This window comes from Staurois parvus, unplaced genomic scaffold (genome assembly GCF_062004578.1).
Source record: "Staurois parvus isolate SC_StPar_1 unplaced genomic scaffold, SC_StPar_1.0 ptg000025l, whole genome shotgun sequence".
Taxonomy (NCBI): domain Eukaryota; kingdom Metazoa; phylum Chordata; class Amphibia; order Anura; family Ranidae; genus Staurois; species Staurois parvus.
Window position 1 is genome coordinate 8,567,627 of NW_028317821.1, and position 18,330 is coordinate 8,585,956.

Consider the following 18,330-nt stretch of genomic DNA (forward strand, 5'->3'; position numbering starts at 1 on the left):
GAGAACACAGATCTCCAGAGAAGGGCTGACATGATCTCCTGAGTGTCATAAACTGTGAATGACCAGAGAATAGCTGAGATCCGCTGAATCGCAGCTATTCTCTGTGTCATTAAAGGACACCTCAGTCCTTGTTTTTTTTTCAACATATAGCATAAGCAGTCTTCAGTTTCTTTTGGAGTCAGTCAACATATCCCTTGTCCAGTGTTGCTGACAATCCTATCTGTGGAGATACCCAAAACGAGATCCACTGGCAGTTGAATTTCTCTCCTGAACATGAGCATCGAGAGAGAATACCCTGTACTATTGTAGGCATGAACCACTGCTGAGATGGGTCTACTCCAATTTAGCACCTTTTTGTCTGTGAGTGTCTCTATGTTTAGGAGAGTTCAGTTAAATCATTCAGGCTGTGGGTCCCCCTCAGGATGGTAAGGAGTGGTTTGGGACATCTGTATCCCCAGCATGTTTGACAAGTTTAAAAAGTTTGCTCTCAAAATCTCTTCCTGTGAATCCTCTTAGTTACCAAATTAAAAAAGAAAAAAGCGCCACTTACAAAGAACACCAAAATGTCAGCAGCATATCCCACCCAAAATAAATTTTGGCAACAATAATCCTAATTAAAAGGTATGCGCTAATAACAAACTTAAACAAAGGTGTATATCATCATCCAAAAAACATTAGTGTTTTAAATAAATAATTATAGTGTCCAAACATAAATTAGTGTCCAAAAAATATATATATATCTTCAGTGACTTGAACCAATTGTGAAAAATCCACCACCAAAGGATGGTGGATTTTTGGTCAGATTATAAACCAGCAACAGCGCTTGTGCTCTGGGAGCAATGAACCCGATGTCCAAATAGATATGGTGATGTTTCAGATACTTCCTGATAATAATCACAGACAAACAACTTTGCAGCCCAAGCTCTTATGATGAACTTCTCCACTCTTTCTCATACCTCCATGAGAGCATGCAGTACACTCAGGGACAAAAAAGAGAACATATTGGTGCAATACGTTACCGCCCCTTGATGACGTCGGTGTGACGAAACCGGTTGGGCGTAGCCTACACGATGTGGACGTTAGAGAGCCTTGCTGTTCTGTGCTGTATGGGAGAGATCCGCGGTGAGCGTTAACTGTATCTCAACCCTTTTTTGCGATTGAAGCTGGTGTCTGTTGGACACCTTGTTTGTGAGTTTCCTTATACCTTTTTTTATTAAAGAGATAAATGAAAGAAACGTATTGCACCATTATGTTCTCTTTTTTGTCCCTGAGTGTACTGTATGCTCTCATGGAGATATGAGAAAGAGTGGAGAAGTTCATCATAAGAGCTTGGGCTGCAAAGTTGTTTGTCTGTGATTATTATCTGGAAGTATCTGAAACATCACCATATCTATTTGGACATCGGGTTCATTGCTCCCAGAGCACAAGCGCTGTTGCTGGTTTATAATCTGACCAGCCATTAGCTCTGGTGAGTTCATTTAATCTCCTTTGGTGGTGGATTTTTCACAATTGGTTCAAGTCACTGAAGATATACATATATTGTTTGGACACTAATTTATGTTTGTACACTATAATTATTTATTAAAAACACTAATGTTTTTTGGATGATGATATACACCTTTGTATAAGTTTGTTATTAGCGCATACCTTTTAATTAGAATCCTCTTAGTTAGCCTGTAATGTTTGAAGAATTGTTCCACCAGAGCATAGTCTACAATAGAATATTTTTGATCTTTCCTTGGGAAAGCTGCAGCATAACAGTTAAAGTGGTATTCACAATCAAAACATTTCCTTGTCCACTCGTATCAGACTCAAATTACAGGACCTTGAATTTTAGGGTGGCCCCCTCGGGAAGCTCTGGTGGGGAGAGTCTTCGACCGTATACAGCACAAACATGAATGGCTTTAACTCTCTATGTCTGTTCTCATACAAGGCCAATAGAACCAATCTCTTACTAGTCTGAAAGTCCTATCTGGTCCCAGATGTAGGGTTGTGAATACTGCACTTCTATGTTTTTCATGAAGTAAAAACTACTTCTTTTCTTTGAGATTGCCAAAATCTTCTGTAAATCAGTCCATCATGAAGTTGCAGCCAATATATTCAATCAGAAAAAGCTCTGGTCTTTGGCTTTCTAGACATCATAGAGGATCATTTGCTTAATTGGTCCTTAACCTCTTGACGCCAACCACATGCAAATTTGCTGCCTCACAGAACTGGGCTTTTTTCCGTGGGACCGCTAATTTGCGTACCTGCCTTTCTGCAGGGGGAGTGCTGTGAATTTGAATTATCTTGACTTTGGTGTCACCTGTCAGTTTTAGATGTGTAGTGCAGAAGAAATCTGGAATGTGTTTCCTATTCTATGAGTGAGTAGGTGTGGGCGGTATTATGGTTTATCCCCCTGTTTGGAATGAACACCCAATGATCAGATGCCAGAAATCTGCCTGACAAATCTGATTCTCTATCCTACCATCATTGGAGATGTCCATTACCACACCTAACTCCAGTTGGCCATTCTGTTCTTCACACTACTTGAGAGCAGTGACTGGAGCTATTTTTCTGGCTTGGTTCGCCCTGCTTGGCACAGGTATCACTCTGATAAAAGGGCTAGGAGAATCCCAGACGATGCTCCCATGTATAGTAATGACCCTTGAAGGAGATACTGTAAATGTTGGGTTCTCCTTCTGTTTCCAGTCATGACTGTAACCCTGAAACCAGACTTATTAGTACACTGACACATCAGTAGCAGATATCTGGGATTTAATAACACAGGGATAACCCCTACTCATTAATAATAGCATAGAAATTGTGGAATGAGTAATTGCAACAACACAATGATTGCAATATAGTGTAATCACAAGATTAAAGTGTTAGTTCACCTTCACAGAAAGCTGTAAGGTGACCTAACACTGGATCCCCTCGTCATCCTCCCCCCCCCCCTCCCTTCCCGGACCCTGCTGTACTGGAGCCCACTGTCAGAAACCAGCATGCCACTTTATTGGTCTGGGCATTTGAAATCCCTGTGACATTGTGACATTCTTTCCTCTCCTTGCAGTGCTGAGAGGAGGGGCTAGATGGATTCTGATTGATCAGTGCTGTCCATGTGACAGTGCTGACCAATTAGAATTTCTTTGGTCCATACTAGCTAAGCAGTAAAAATGAGATTAAGCCATGGGGATTACACATTCCCAGACTGGCAAAGCAGCAATATGGTGTCTTACAGCAAAGGACTCCAGTACAGCGGGAACGGGAGAAGATGGGGAGGGGGCCCAGTGTTAGGTTACCTTAGAGATTTCCTGTAAAGGTGAACTAACACTTTAAGTAAACACAAAGAGTGCTTGTTCTCTTTACCACCTTTAAGAGGGCTTTAAATGCACTAGGAGGGTAGAGAAGACACTGCAACAGCAATGAATCAATAGTAGGAAAAAAATACTACTCAAGTATGTCTAGGTGTATTGTATTTGAAGCTCTCCTCTCTTCCATGTATGTTCCACAGCAGATCTCACACAGGGGGACCATGTGGGATTGAGTGACCCTAAGCTCCCACTTTTCTTGGTGCCTAGTGGGTCTCTCCCCTTCAGCAGTCTACACACAGATTTTAATTCTTCCCCTGGTGCATTTGGCCTTCTATTGATAGAGGAAGGGCTTAAGACCTCTGGCTGCCCTTGCAGGCAATCACATCCTCCCGTTTCTTCAGCTGCCTATCACCAGTGAGGAATATCCCTTCCAGATTGTGGTGCAGTCTCATGATACCCTAGCTATGTAGATCCCACAACTTTATGTGGCTGCTGGCCAGGGTTGCACACATAATATGTCATATATACAATATGTGTCCTAAACATATATATTGTTTTGAAGACTAAGCACATCTAATTGTGGAAAAAAATTACTGCATGTGGCAGGAGCTAGGAGGTGAGACGTGTGCTTTAACTTGAACCTTTACTTTGCTAAGTAAGATTTACTTTACTAAGGGAATTGTCTCTACTTAAGGGAATCAACCCCTATGAAGAAAGGATAGCTAGTCAGATGCAGGAGAGGTAAATAAAAAAGCTAAGATCCCATTCACACTTTGCATTGTATTAACCTGCATGTGTTAACACAACACATTACCTGCAGTAGGAGACACTGTGTTAAGGAGGCCCATTCAATTTGAATCACCTTTCAGCACACCTCACCTATTTTCAGCCCACTCTGGTTCTGTCACATGATCCCCTGTGTTATGGAGCAGTAGCTGCAGGGGAGAAGATAAAGTGCTTGACAATGGCTGGGAAATCCTATCATCCATAGGCTTCCATGTCCTAGCCATTGTCATCACTCCCTCCTCTCCCCTGCTGCTGCTGACAAACACACGAATCACGTGACTGAACCAGAGAGGGCTAAGATTAGGTAAGTATACACTTTTTTTACACAGATTATTCAGCACAGGTATCAGGAGAGGGGATGGGGACATTTTTGTATTTCAATGGTTTTTATTAATTTTAAACAGTATAAAACAGAGGCAACAAAACACGCCCATGCAGGGGCTATCAATTGCACCGATAGAAAATGTATAATAGAGCAGACAACGCTCTAATTCCAATAAGGCAAAACGTATGCCCACGTAGGGGCTATCAATGGCACATAGGTTACAATAACATCAGTGAAACTCAGATCAACGCAACTAAAGACAGCTGTCCACTGTCACATCAAAACAAACATAAAAGGAAAGAAGAAAAGCAGAGAAAGAAAGAGAAAAAACAAAAACAAAAACACACACCAGAGAGCAAGGGTCCATGAGCGCCAATACAAAACTCCATCACCTCCCTACACTGGCCGGGGGGAGCATGGGAAAGGCATATTGCAACCACGGTTCCCATATTTTCAAAAATTTATGTTGAGAGTCATTGCATATACTCGACATCTGTTCATTGAGCATCATAGTAGTCATACGATCCCGCACCCCCTGAAAAAGTACAAACGGACTCTTCCAGGCCTGGGCAATTGTCCTAGTGGCCGATAAAAACAAATAGGAAGCCAATCGCTGCTGACGAGCCAAGAGGCCCGGTATGGGGCAATGAAGCAAAGCATACCGAGCATCCCGGCGTATGGAGAGATGAAACAAAGTGAAAAGGAGGCCAAACACACGAGACCAAAAACGAACCAACCTCGGGCATGACCACCAGATATGCAGTACATCGCCACGATGGCCACAACCCCGAAAACATCGATCACTACAGGCAGGGTTAGCCTGGGCCAAACGAGCCGGCACCCAATACCAACGAAACAATACCTTATAGGCTGCTTCCAGCGTGGTCGTATTAAACGAACATTTAGCTATGAGTGACCAGGCTTTATTCCAGTCCTCCGGATCCACAGCCACTCCCAGGTCGCGTTCCCACTGAACTACATATGAAAGAGAAGTGTGCGACGAGCATCTGTTCAAAGCTGCGTAAAGAAGGGAGATAAGGCCCGGGGCGCCCGGACGCTGCTGGCAAAGCCGTTCAAAGGCAGATGTCTGATATGGGAAAGCAGAAGTGGCCCTCAGCGAGAGTAGCCAGTGCCGCAATTGAAGGTACCGAAAAAATTCCGCTGGGGGAACATCCCGAGACTCCCGGAGGACATTCCAGGTGGGAAAGGACCGAAAAATCAAAAAGTGTCGCACCTGTGAGAAACCATGAGCCACCCACCAAGAAAATGCCCTCGGGTGATCTAGACCTGGTGGGAAAAGAGGGTTATTAACGATTGGAAGCAAGGGCAAGAAAGGTGACATCAGGCCACTGGAGTAACGTACCGAGTCCCAGACTCGTAGGCCATGGAGCAACATCGGACTCAGCGCCGTAGGGCGCAGGGCAGGGGGAAGCCATAGAAGTGTCGATAGTGCGATAGGGGCACAATTAGGCAGTTCCAGCAGGACCCAGAGAGGAACATCGGAGGAAGCGTGCAACATAGACAGCAGGGCAATTTGGCTCGCCTGATAATACTTAGTTACATTGGGTACCCCAAGACCACCTTGGAGTCTATGAGCAAAGAGCGTATTTCTAGAAACTCTGGGATGCTTATTGGCCCAGATAAAACGCATAAACTTCGCCTGAAGCAACCGAAGAAAATGAGGGGGAACTTGCACTGGGAGGGTGCGAAAATAATATAACAATTTCGGCAAGATGGTCATTTTCACTGAATGAACCCGTCCTATCCAAGACAGGTGCGGAAATTGCCAGGAATGCATAAGAGAAGATAAGGAGCTAAGCAAAGGATAATAATTTGCAGCAAAAAGGGAGTCATAGGTGGGGGTCAAGCGAATGCCCAAGTATTCAAGAGAAGAGGAAGCCCACCGGTAAGGGAAGTGGGATTGTAGGCGCAAACCAAATCTGAAGCCAAAGTAATATTGAGAGCAACGGTTTTATCCAAATTAATACGTAGACCCGAGATCAAGGAAAAGCGCTCAAGAACCCGTTGCAAATTAGGAAGCGTCGTCAGAGGATTAGTAAGGGTCAAGAGGGCATCGTCCGCAAAGAGGCTCAGCTTAAACTCCTGTCCCGCGTATGGAACCCCCGATACATTGCAGTCGGTCCGGAGCGCTAAAGCCAGTGGCTCAAGCGCCAGGACAAAGAGCGCCGGGGACAGCGGGCAGCCCTGCCTCGTCCCTCGCCCAACAGGAAAGGGATCCGAGAAATACCCAGCGTATTTAACGGAAGCCGAAGGAAAGGAATACAAGGCTTGAATCCAAGAGAGAATAGAATCCCCGAAACCCCAGCGAGACAGCACAAACCGCAGATATTCCCAGGATAGAGAATCAAAAGCTTTATATATGTCCAAGGACAGTAAGAATCCTGGGATTTTCCGTTGTTGCAGAAAATGTATAAGATGGACCACCTTACGGACATTATCACCCGCCTGCCTCCCGGGGACGAACCCTACTTGGTCCCTGTGGACCAGGCTACACAAATATTTATTGATGCGAAAACTAAGGATCTTGCCCAATATTTTCAAGTCTTCATTAAGAAGAGAGATGGGCCAGAAGGCTTGCGGTTCCTGGACATCAGCGGTTGTCTTAGGAATCATAGAAATATGTGCCCTAAGTGCGTCCGGAGAGGGCAAGGAGCCCTGTCGTAACTCATTAAAGTAGGCAGCTAAAAAGGGCGCCAATAGGGCTGAGAATTTTTTATAATAGAGACTGGAGAAGCCGTCTGGACCTGGGGCCGCGGTGGACCGTAAAGATTTGATTGCTTGTAGCACTTCCGGTACGGTGACACCTGCGTTGAGGGCCACCTGTGCTGCCTCGGGTAATCCAGGAAGATGGAGGTCCTGAAAGAATGCCTCTGCCTGGGCCACAGGGAAGGGATCTGGGGCAGCATAGAGGCGCGAAAGGAAGTCCGAGAGGGGACATTTTTAAGACCAGTTAGTGTTTGGCAGCAATTCTACTTTAATGTATGGACAAGTACTGTTATTTATTGAATGCAGCACACCACAATACACTTTTCTTATTTGTGCATTGCAGTGCACAATAATGCAAGTTGCATAGATGTGCTGCATAGATGTGTTGGAATACCCTTCAAAATAAATCAATGGCACTTAAATGCACTATTCTATGTGTAATGCATTGCCATGCATTGCAGTAACACATTGTAAAATGCATGCTTTATCATACATAGGTATAGCATGCCCTTTAACTTGGAGCATTTTCAAAAACAAGAGGTTTATTTCACATTTTGCAGTAGTGTGCCTTAATTATCATTACCTATGTATTAATTAAATAGATGTGCATGCAATCAGACTGATGAGTATAGATGATGATTATAGCAATTTTACTCTGTTCAGTTATAGCAAAATCTGTCCTTGGCCCTTCAATTGAATAGCATGGGTCTAAGCTGTTTTCTATAAACCTGTATTCTTGATTTTTCTGTAGGTGATTGATAATTATCTTTCTCAAGTTCTGCATGTTGTGGCACAAATGTTTAATATACTGACATAGATTTTTTTGGGGAGATAGGAACATTTGGGATGTGGTACTATTTTTGGCAGCAATAATTTCTTAATTATTATTAAAATTAAAAAAAAATCTTAACATATTGTTAAACATGTCTACCTGTGAGAATTGTGCAAATTCTTTATCAGCAAGCATGGGAATATGGCCCAGCAATTCATGGCAGCAGTCCCTAGGGATATACAAGAGGGAAATTTTATTTTTACATGCTCATTCAACAAAGAAACTGAACAACAAAAGGTAAGTTTATCAGTATCACAATAAATGTGCATGCGAACAATTCTCAGAATGTCATTTAAAATAGGGCCCTTGTAGATCATTGTCTAAGACAACAAGATAACAGAAGGCAGCTCTCAAGCATAAAATTTTATCTTGCCTTCTCCAGCAGCTTTCAATGACTTATATTATACTTTTCACTTAGCTAAACTAAACGAACAAAGCTAAAGCTAAACTAACCAAAATTGGCCATAGAGCATGGCTCAAAATTTCAAGTCCTGAGCTACTAGCTAGGCCTTAAGAGTTGCTCGCCACCAGTTGCCCCACCCAACCCCTACCCTGCCCCGCCCCTAATTCTGCCCCTAAACATGCCCTCGTAAATTATCTCATGAAATGACACTGTTAAATGTTACCCACATTACATCAGGGTCCCCAGAGTTCTCCCACATTATATCAAGGTCCCCAAAGTCTCCATATTGCATCAGGGCTTCCAGTGTCCCCCTAAGCACTACATCATACATAGACCATGCACTGCATACAACCATAATCTCTCACTCACCAAACCCTAACTCTACCAAGCATATCCTACCCAACCCAGCAATACCTCAAATGCCCCATCCTCTACCACCCATAATAACCACATCATCCTGAACCTGACCAAACCACCCATACATGTCTACTTAAACACACACATACGGACACATGTACACATACACAAATGTATACACACACAGACACATGTACATACACACACACACAGACACATGTACATACACACACACACACACAGACACATGTACATACACACACACACACACACAGATACCCACAGATACACACGTGCACACAGATACTCGCACACACAGATACACATACATACACAGACACATGTGCACACACACACACAGATACACACAAACAGATACACACACGTACACACACAGACACATGTACATACACACACACACACACACACACACACACAGATACACACAAACATGTACACATACACAGACACATGTACATACAAACACACAGACTCATGTATATACACACACACACACACAGATACACACAAACATGTACACAGACACATGTACATACACACACACAGACTCATGTACATACACACACACAGACAAATGTACATACACACACACACAGATACACACACACAGATACACACGCACACACACACACGCGTACACAGCCCTATAAAAAGTTGCAGTACAGTACTTCGTTACCTTTACTCACAGAACCGGGTACTGCACTGTAGGAGGAGGCAGAGAGCACAGCACGCACTCCTTCCTTTGCTTTCACTTCGCTCAACTATTGAGCAGTCTGACAGCTCCCAGTGCAAATGACGGAGCCAGCCCTGAGTTCCAAGCCTGCTCAGCAAGACCTCCAAGGCCCCCACCTTATTTCCACTCACCAATGCGAGGAGGCGAGTGTAAATTTCAAGGTCTGCCATATGTATTTCAGACAGTTCCTAGGGATCCAGACAAAATTTGCTCAAAGGAGCCATGTGGAAAATTGTCAGCCAAAAAGAGACTGCATCCAATCAGATCAGTCCTTTGAGACATCCCCCAAGCATGTCATGTAAAGGATTTTTATATTTTCAATGTTGCCTCCAATGGAGCATGAAAAAAACCTTCCTCCACTGTAATGTATTTTTTGCATTGGTAGCCACCATGGCAGTACCCATCTCCCCAGGTCAGGTTTGTTCATAGTAGCTGCAGTGCGCTATGCTGTATTTAACACACACCCACTGGTATGCATTGTGGGAAGGGGGGGGTGCAATGTGTTGTTACATGTCACTGTTTGCCAAACCTGCGCAGATTCACTTATCCCAATTGGCTGTTTTCTGTCCGCGTATTGTAATGATTGCCTATTGACTTCCTGCTTATTGTAACAGTTGACATTTGTCTGGGTATTGTATAAAATTGACTCTTTGAGGCCCATGTTTGCAGAATAGCCATTTTTTACAATGAATTGTGAAGTCAGAGTTGTTTACATTATCATATCACTAGAATATGGGTCCCTTTAGGTTTGTGTCCATGAAAGCAAGCTGAAATTATTCCTATGTTTTGCCACAGTGCAAAACAAAAACCCCTCAAAGATTCTTGAAAGATCAAAGATTTTTTACTAACATGATTATATTAATTAAGAAATGACTGCTGCCCAAAATAGTATCACATCCCAAATGTTCTATCTCCAAAAAAGATTCCCAACTGTGATAAAAAAGCGGACTTTACTGGTACCAAATGAAGACACATTGGGATTTATTTACTAAAGCTGGAGAGTGCAAAATCAAGTGCACTTCTGTATAAAAAACAACCAGCTTCCAGGTTTTATTGCCAAAGCTTAACTGAATAAGATGAGGTTAGAAGCTGATTGGCTAACATGCACAGGCTACATGCCATGTACACCATATTCTGAGTGAACTAGCTTTAGTAAATCTCCCCATTGCATAAAATTCATAATTTACATATAACTTATATTTAAAACTTTCAGCTAAAGAAACTCTTCACTGTTTTTTTCTGCCCATTGTTAGTAATTATTTAATTTCATGATTACCACTGAAAATTATTTTGAAATGAATAGGACATAAGGAGGAGCATTGGGAGGGATTTAAAAAAAATAATCCGCTATGCTAGGCATGCCACTGCACTGAATAATTCAATATGAGAATAGCATATTATGCAAACAGCATGTTACCAGAAATAACACCTTCTAGCATACTTTATGGTAAAAAGAAGAGCACTAGCCATATCTGCTTAAACTCCATTTTCAGGGAAAAAAATATATCAAATAAAAAAATACTTTTAACATATACAATTGCTACACAAACCATATAGTAAATTAATGTTAGCAAAAAAAGATCTTTCCTTTTCAAACTGCAGCTCTGTAATTTTATGTAAAATTCAATTCAATATGGCAACCTGGAGGCATTCTGTACACAGTTGGTGTACAGAACGCTCCCAGAAGTGTCATTTCCTGCTTGGGTAAAGAACTCTACACTAATATACAATTTAGATTTTGTGTCATCCTCTGCAACAAAAAATGTCATTTTTGCTGGGATACTCTGTAAAGGTTAATCACTTCTAAAGGGATGCAGACACTGCAGTTTCTCGCATTAGAAGACTTGCACTAGCTGATCAAAATAAATAAGTCACTCCCATTCAGAATCATTATCCAAATGACATAGTAGAACAAACACATTTTTCTTCAGAGTAGAAACAAGTAGGAATCTGCAACAACGTGTATAAAAATCCTTGCAATGTATGGTACATTGATTTTTTTTTTCAACAAAAGTTGAGTTACTCTTTAAGACTGCATGACCTCTAAACACAGTGCAGTAAATATTGGATGCTGTGTCAGTGTACTCACGGCTCTGGAGAGTGCATGACAGTGGAGGGATGTCTCAGGTACTGAGTTGTCGGAAATACACGGAAAGCTAGACAAGCAAGAAAATCCCTCGCAGAAAGCAAACCAGCTGCTGGTCTCAGTTTGAATCCTGATCTTTCTATATAATTGAATACAACAAAATGAAAGTTTGTAAGAATAAAGGGAGCCTGTACAGAGAGACATATATAGGATGCCATCACTCTCTCCTCTACCTCCAAAAATGCTAGTCCACTTGCTGTCATTGCTGATCAAATGGGTTTAATACATTGATCGAGGCAGTGACTTGCAAGTTTGCAAATTGAGTGTTTTGACTTTGGATACTCTCTCCTTGAACCTCGTGCTTTTTCCTGTCTATGCATCCAATAGTATTGAAGCCAGAGTCAGCCATGCAACAAGTGTTTTCCAAAGATGGTTAGCAAAAATAGCCTGCACATGTTTTCGATACACGTTTCTTTTAACTCAGTTCAACAATTCAAGTTAAAAAAATCATTAAAGTGATATTAAATCCTCAGTTTTTATTCACTTTCAGCAGCTGATTTAATCAATTGCAGAGTATGAAGCTTTCTAATTATTATTTATTTATTACAGATACTTATGTAGCATTGTCAACTTATGCAGCACTTTACATATATTGTACTTTCTCATCAGTCCCTAACCCTCAAGAAGCTTACAATCTAAGGTCCTTAACTCATGTTCATCCATACACATACTAGGGCCAATTTAGACAGGAGCCCATTAACCTACCAGCATGTCTTTATAGTGTGGGAGGAAACCAGGGTACCCGGAGGAAACTCACACAGAGGGAGAACATACAAACTCCTGGCAGCCTGACTCCTGTGCTGCTAGGAAGATGCAAGAGCGGACTGACCATTTGGAAACTCGGACACTGCCCGAGGGCCCGGGTCAGTAGGGGGCCCCATGAGATGCCCCTGGTACCTTTTTCATAGGCTTTTTTTGAGTTTGGGCAAGGACACAGGGGCCCCATGATCCCCTATTGCCCGGGGGCCCCATGAGTTGTCAGTCCGCCCCTGGGCATATGCGTCTTCATCTTTTAATCCTTTCCTATGTTTCAGTGTAAGCTTATGACATGACCATTGCCCCAGTTCCCCTGTTTCAAGGTGGCTCCTTTCAGAATCCAATGGAGCCAACTTTACATGTAGGAAGTAGAGTTGTGTCTCCCAACACTGTGTGCAGTAATAAAAACACACAGCCCTATAGCCTAGGGTAGCAAGGCACTCCCCTGTCCCTCCCTCTCCCAAACTATCAGACTGGTTGGAGACTGCACATTCCATTGATAACTCTTTCTTGTGAAGACTGGAAGTTCAGGGAAGCTGCAGGAGAGAGTAGGAGCCAGCATCATTGACAGTTGTAAACTGCAAGTGCTGGGATAAGAATTGTAATACTACTTTAAGGCTACATCATTCTGCATAGTCACTTGCTCCACCAAGTCCCACTCAGTTTTTGATGATGGGAGGTACCTAATATTCCAGTCTGCTTATTCAACTCTACATACAGTATAAGCTTTTTTTCCCTTTGAAGTTTCCCTACAAAACTTTATTAAAGGGGACTTGTGTGTCCATGAAACATTAGTTGGTGAACATATGTACAGTATGCTCTGTTGAAATAAAACACTCTTGACTTTATCATCAAAATGCTGTCCTGTTTAGCAATTAGTCTACATGATGCCACCATTGGCCATGCACCCACACCACATGTGGCCTAGAGGAATAATTCCAGGATGGCTTACTATGTGCATCAAAAACTGTCATATTGCAGATTCTCCCAAATAAATTATCTCTAATCCTTTTTTTCAAGTAAGTTCATTTCCATGTCAACCAGAAACTCTGCATGCCAAATAGGTGAAGATGCATATTCTAACCCTTTGCTGTATATGGAATCTGTATAGCTTCAGAAAGGGCACATTAGGAGTGTACAATGTGCAAGTAAATGTTTTTGCTTTTTTACCCTCATACAGCTGCACACCGCCATTCATGTCTATGTGCAAATATATGCAGGACCTGGGCTTCTTGTGTATGGAAAGAAGTCAGAATTTTACATTGTATACCCCTAATGAGCCCTTGTGCATGTTGACAAAATGTTGCACCTTCCTACAAGCTATCTTGTGGCTACAAACCTGACAATTCAATAGATATGATTGCTGTAATTTCCTTTCTGTTTAGTAGATTACCTTTAAGAAAATTAGACACATCCTGAAGTTGTGGTATAGAATTTTCTGTAAATCCGCAATATTTTTCCAGCTGTTGAAAAGCATCTAAGTATTGCTTGCAAGCATAATGTGGATAGAGAGTGCTGAGGGATTTGTAGACTTGTTTCCTAGAAGAATAGTAATCATGAATAGGATATTTGCATCACCACCATGGACAGTTAACAAACTAATCATTTAAACACATTAGACAAGTGACCCTTAGGTGAATTTACATACGCATCCTCAAACATAAAGATGTATTCAGCCAATGGTGCCTTATAGTGTAAGAAATGCATGATTAATAAGGTAGCTACATGATTCAGAACATCGACCATTGAAAAAAATTAATGAACACCTCCTAGCATGTACTATACCACTGGCAGATGTTTTTTTCTAATATGTTTACTAACAGAATAAATATTTAGTACAAGTTCCATACTAATGAAACGCTAACAAACATTGACATAATAGTCCATTCTGTGGTCTTGCATCACTATGATTCCAGCTTTAGTTGCAAGAACAGGCACCATTTGTATAAAGTTTGTATATACTCACAATCTTTACAGTGGCTTTTCCTGGATTCCATAGTTTTGTTCCACAATGTTATAACTAGGTGTAGCACTACCCCCTTAAGAGTCGCTAAAAGAGTTGGGTCCCCCTATAGTCCTGGACAGCAAGGCGTCAGACAACAACACAAAAGCCTGCATCCAGAGTTAGAAATCAGTCCTTGAGCTTTGATTTTGTTGTATTATTTAGGGGATTCGAACTGGGATAGGGTAAGGGGTGTACAGGATGCCCAAGGGTACTGATAAACTGAGGACAACTTCCTGGAACTATTTGCAAGCCTTCTCTGCAGCACAATCTCTGTTGGAGAACTAGCCAGCATCTCCTTTGTGTACTACCCCAGAACCTAGATGAACTTCTCTTCTTCACTCAGCAAGCTGGAGGTAGCCCTAAACAGGGAATCCAGTTAGTGCAACTTTAAGAGATGAACAGTCACTGGTAGGTGGCTAATCTGGTTTCCCACCAGAGTGCCCCTTCCCCTATCCACCCAGGGGGTGTAGGTGTACTCACTCAGATCCTGTCCTGTACCTCTGGTGGGTTGGTGGCTGCTACAAGGTTTATCAGCTGGGCTTTCCCTGCCATACAGGTGGTCCTACCTTAGGGGGCCAGTGAGCTATGAGCTTTCCTCCTTTCCAGCTCCAGACCTGCAGGTAGGCCAAATCCCACTGGGCCTCCTCATAGCCTCCTTCCTTCAGCCTCACATCTTCCCCTCTATCTTCCACCTGAACTCTCCTGCCACTGAGCAGACTCCAACACGTTTAAGGGTGTCCCAGCCCTTTCCAACTTTGTGTTGGGAATTGGCTAGGATCCCTCAAGAGTGCAAGCCAGCCACTCCTCAGATCCACCCACCGCCTCTAGGGCCTTCCTCCAAAGCCCTAGGGGGAAATTCCAGAGAGGTTGGCCTGCAGAGCCTCTCAGCTCCTGATCATAATTTTACCTTTTGGCTATTACACCCAGACTGCTACTCAGCCCTCCTCACTGACAATTAAAACACTAGCGCCCCCTAGCTAAACTAGGAGGGTGCTACATTGGCATATATGAGGTGTGTCTAAAATGTATAATGAATGGTCCGATATCTGAACGGCAACATGGGCCAGGTTCGCACGCATGCAAATGGCTATTCAGAGACATGTCAAAAAGCACCACCTAGCACACGTCAGGGTAAAGCCACTACGGGCAGTTGAACGTAGTCAGTGTGAGAGGCAGGGTCAAAGTGCAGTGGAGGAAGGAGTGAACATCAAATTCCGCTATAAATTGGGGAAAACAGCGATGGAGATGCATGAAATGTTGGTGTATGGGACGGAAGCCGTGTGCAAAATATGTGTTTACGGCAGGTTCAAGGAATTCGTTCCTGCAGGTCAAACTGTGAACATCGCATTCTGCAAGGAAACAGTTGCTACGACACATCCGCGTTGCACATGACTGGACAGTGGATGTTGCTGCATGATAACACACCTGCGCACTGTGCAATTCGTGTGAGCCAATTCTTGGCTGTGTGCTGGCAATAACATTTTGTTTTCTCTTTTCTAAGCTTTTCCATGTGCTCCTTACTTTAACCACATCCCATCTGCCCTATAGCAAATATACTGCTCCAGGGGGGCAGGGGTGCGAAAAATCACATATATATAAGTGATTTTATATTTGCGGCCGCGGCTATCAATCACCGGGTTCCGGCCGGTGATTCCCTGTCGGCGCCCGGTGATTACCTAGCATCTCCAATGGGGAGGAGGACTGCTTTGTTTACTAACAGTCCTCCTCTCTGTCAGCTCGGGCACACGGCTCTAGATGGCTGTGCACAGCACAGCCATCCAGAGCAGTGTCCTTACAGTGAAGCACCAACATGCTGCCCCCCAGTAAAACACTCCCAACACACAATTAATCCTTTGATTGCCCCTCATGTTAACCCTTTGCTGCCCAGTGTCATTAGTACAGTGTCAGTGCTTTTTTTTAGCACTGATCACTGTATTAGTGTCACTGGGGATGTCAGTGGCAGTTACTCAGTCCTGCCCCCCCAGTGTCAGACTGCTTGCGGCAGTCCCGCTATAAGTTGCTGATTGCCGCCATTACTAGTATCCCATGATTCCCCCAGCTCTACTACCCATGATCAGTCCAACTCTGCAGTACGCGACCATCCCAGCTCTGCAGCCCGTGATCATTCCAGTCCCACTGCCCATGATCACTCCAGCGATCCATCCTGTGACCACCACAGCTCAGCATCTCGTGATCACCCCAGCACTGCAGCCCACGAGCACCTCAGCTCTGTAGCTCATGACCCTTCTAACTGTGAGCATCCCAGCTCTGCAAACCGTGATCACCTTAGCTCCGCAACCTGTGGCTCTTAACCTTTGCTAGCTACCAACTTATTTACACTCATCATTACTTTTCCCCTCCCCCCAGTTATTTTTTCTTTCATTTCTCTTTCTCTCTATTCTTTTCTCCTAATTCTATCACATCCCTAGTTGCCACTCAAATGTCTATATATGCATGCCAACAGTTCCCACCTTGAGTTATGTTTCATGGCTTGCTGTTGTCACCTGACTTGTGATCTTTTTTGTATGTCTTTTTGAATATATTTGCACGTGTAAAGGTGATTTATATGCTATATTATAGGGGTAACCTTAGAGGATGATGTGCCCCCACCCTAATGGCTCCCGACGGAATTCTCCCTTCTCAGCTCGGATCAGTAACTCAGGGATACATATCTCACAATCACCACTGGCCTTACATTAGCCCCCCCCCCTTTTTTTCTCTTATGCCTTTTTTTATGCTACTTGGACCATATCGAGGCTCGGATCCTCACCCCATTTAAAGTTGCTTCTACCACCCCGCACACGGCATACACTGGTAGTCCACACCAACCTTTATTGGAACTTCTCCTATTTTTGGTGGGTTAGCTGGCCTAATCCCACTACCGATACATAACCTCTTACTTCTGCCTCTACTTTCCTACCCCTCCTATCCCTCTCTCCTCCGCCCTCTAACCTCCCTCTTCCTCCCCTTTTTTTTTCTCTCCCCTACCCCCTCTTCCCCCTCCCATCACAGTTCTAAGCTTATTCATGTCCCCTCGCCCCTCTCCCCAGGTCGCAAAGTCTGTACTTTACCCAGATAGAAGCTACAATTTACACCAATTGTTTTAATAACTTCGATCACACTATGTCACCCAGTAAAACTTCCCATCCCGCCGCTTCCCTCAAACGGATTACCATGAATGCTAAAGGTCTCAATATACCCGAGAAGCGATCCCAACTCTTGGCTAGTATGCGAAGTATGAAAGTGGATATTGTTTTCTTACAATAAACCCATTTTCAATCTAACGCCATACCTAAACTAGAATATAGACACTATCCACAGGTTTATCATGCGACATCTCCGATCTCCAAATCTAAAGGAGTCTCGATCCTCTTCTCTAAGAATTTACTGCTGACAGCCACTGACACCCTTGCAGATGATCAAGGATGTTATCTCTTCCCGAAAGGTATGCTCTGAAACAAGCCTATTACCATAGCAAATGTCTACAGCCACAACATCGCTCAAGTTTCCTTTTTTTGCTCCATCTCCCGTTTTCTTTTTTCCTTCCAGAGCGGGATCTTGATTCTCGGAGGGGACTTCAATGTGCCTCTGGATCCCCTTCTAGACACCTCCACGGGCACATCCCACATGCCTTACAAGGTTCTACACCAAATTAAGCTCAGCCTCCAAGACCTTCTCTTACACGACGTGTGGCGCTTCCTACATCCTAATGAGAAAGATTTTACATTCTTCTCGACTCCCCAGAACAGATACTCTTGCCTGGATAATTTTTTTATCACACAACAAGACCTTCTCCTCTTATCATCGGTCTGCATAGAACCGATGGTACTTTTAGACCATAATCCAGTCTCTATAGTCTTACTCTCCCTGACAGTTCCCCAGTCACATCTGTCTGGCGTTTAAACTCTCATCTTTTAACGGATACTATTCGGGTAACCGAATTGCA

The 18,330-nt window shown here is 43.3% G+C and overlaps 1 protein-coding gene across 1 annotated transcript in view; it reads right to left on the bottom strand.

Moving 5' to 3' along the window:
• The window catches only part of LOC149471231 (tyrosine 3-monooxygenase-like), a 77,340-nt gene that overhangs the window by 13,983 nt on the left and 45,027 nt on the right, over window positions 1-18,330 (bottom strand). The window contains exons 6-8 of the mRNA XM_089652737.1: window positions 13,773-13,918; window positions 11,567-11,702; window positions 8,063-8,132 (exon numbers count right to left, since the gene is read on the bottom strand). Coding sequence (XP_089508863.1) covers window positions 8,063-8,132; window positions 11,567-11,702; window positions 13,773-13,918 — 352 coding nt within the window. The remainder of the gene's footprint in view (window positions 1-8,062; window positions 8,133-11,566; window positions 11,703-13,772; window positions 13,919-18,330) is intronic.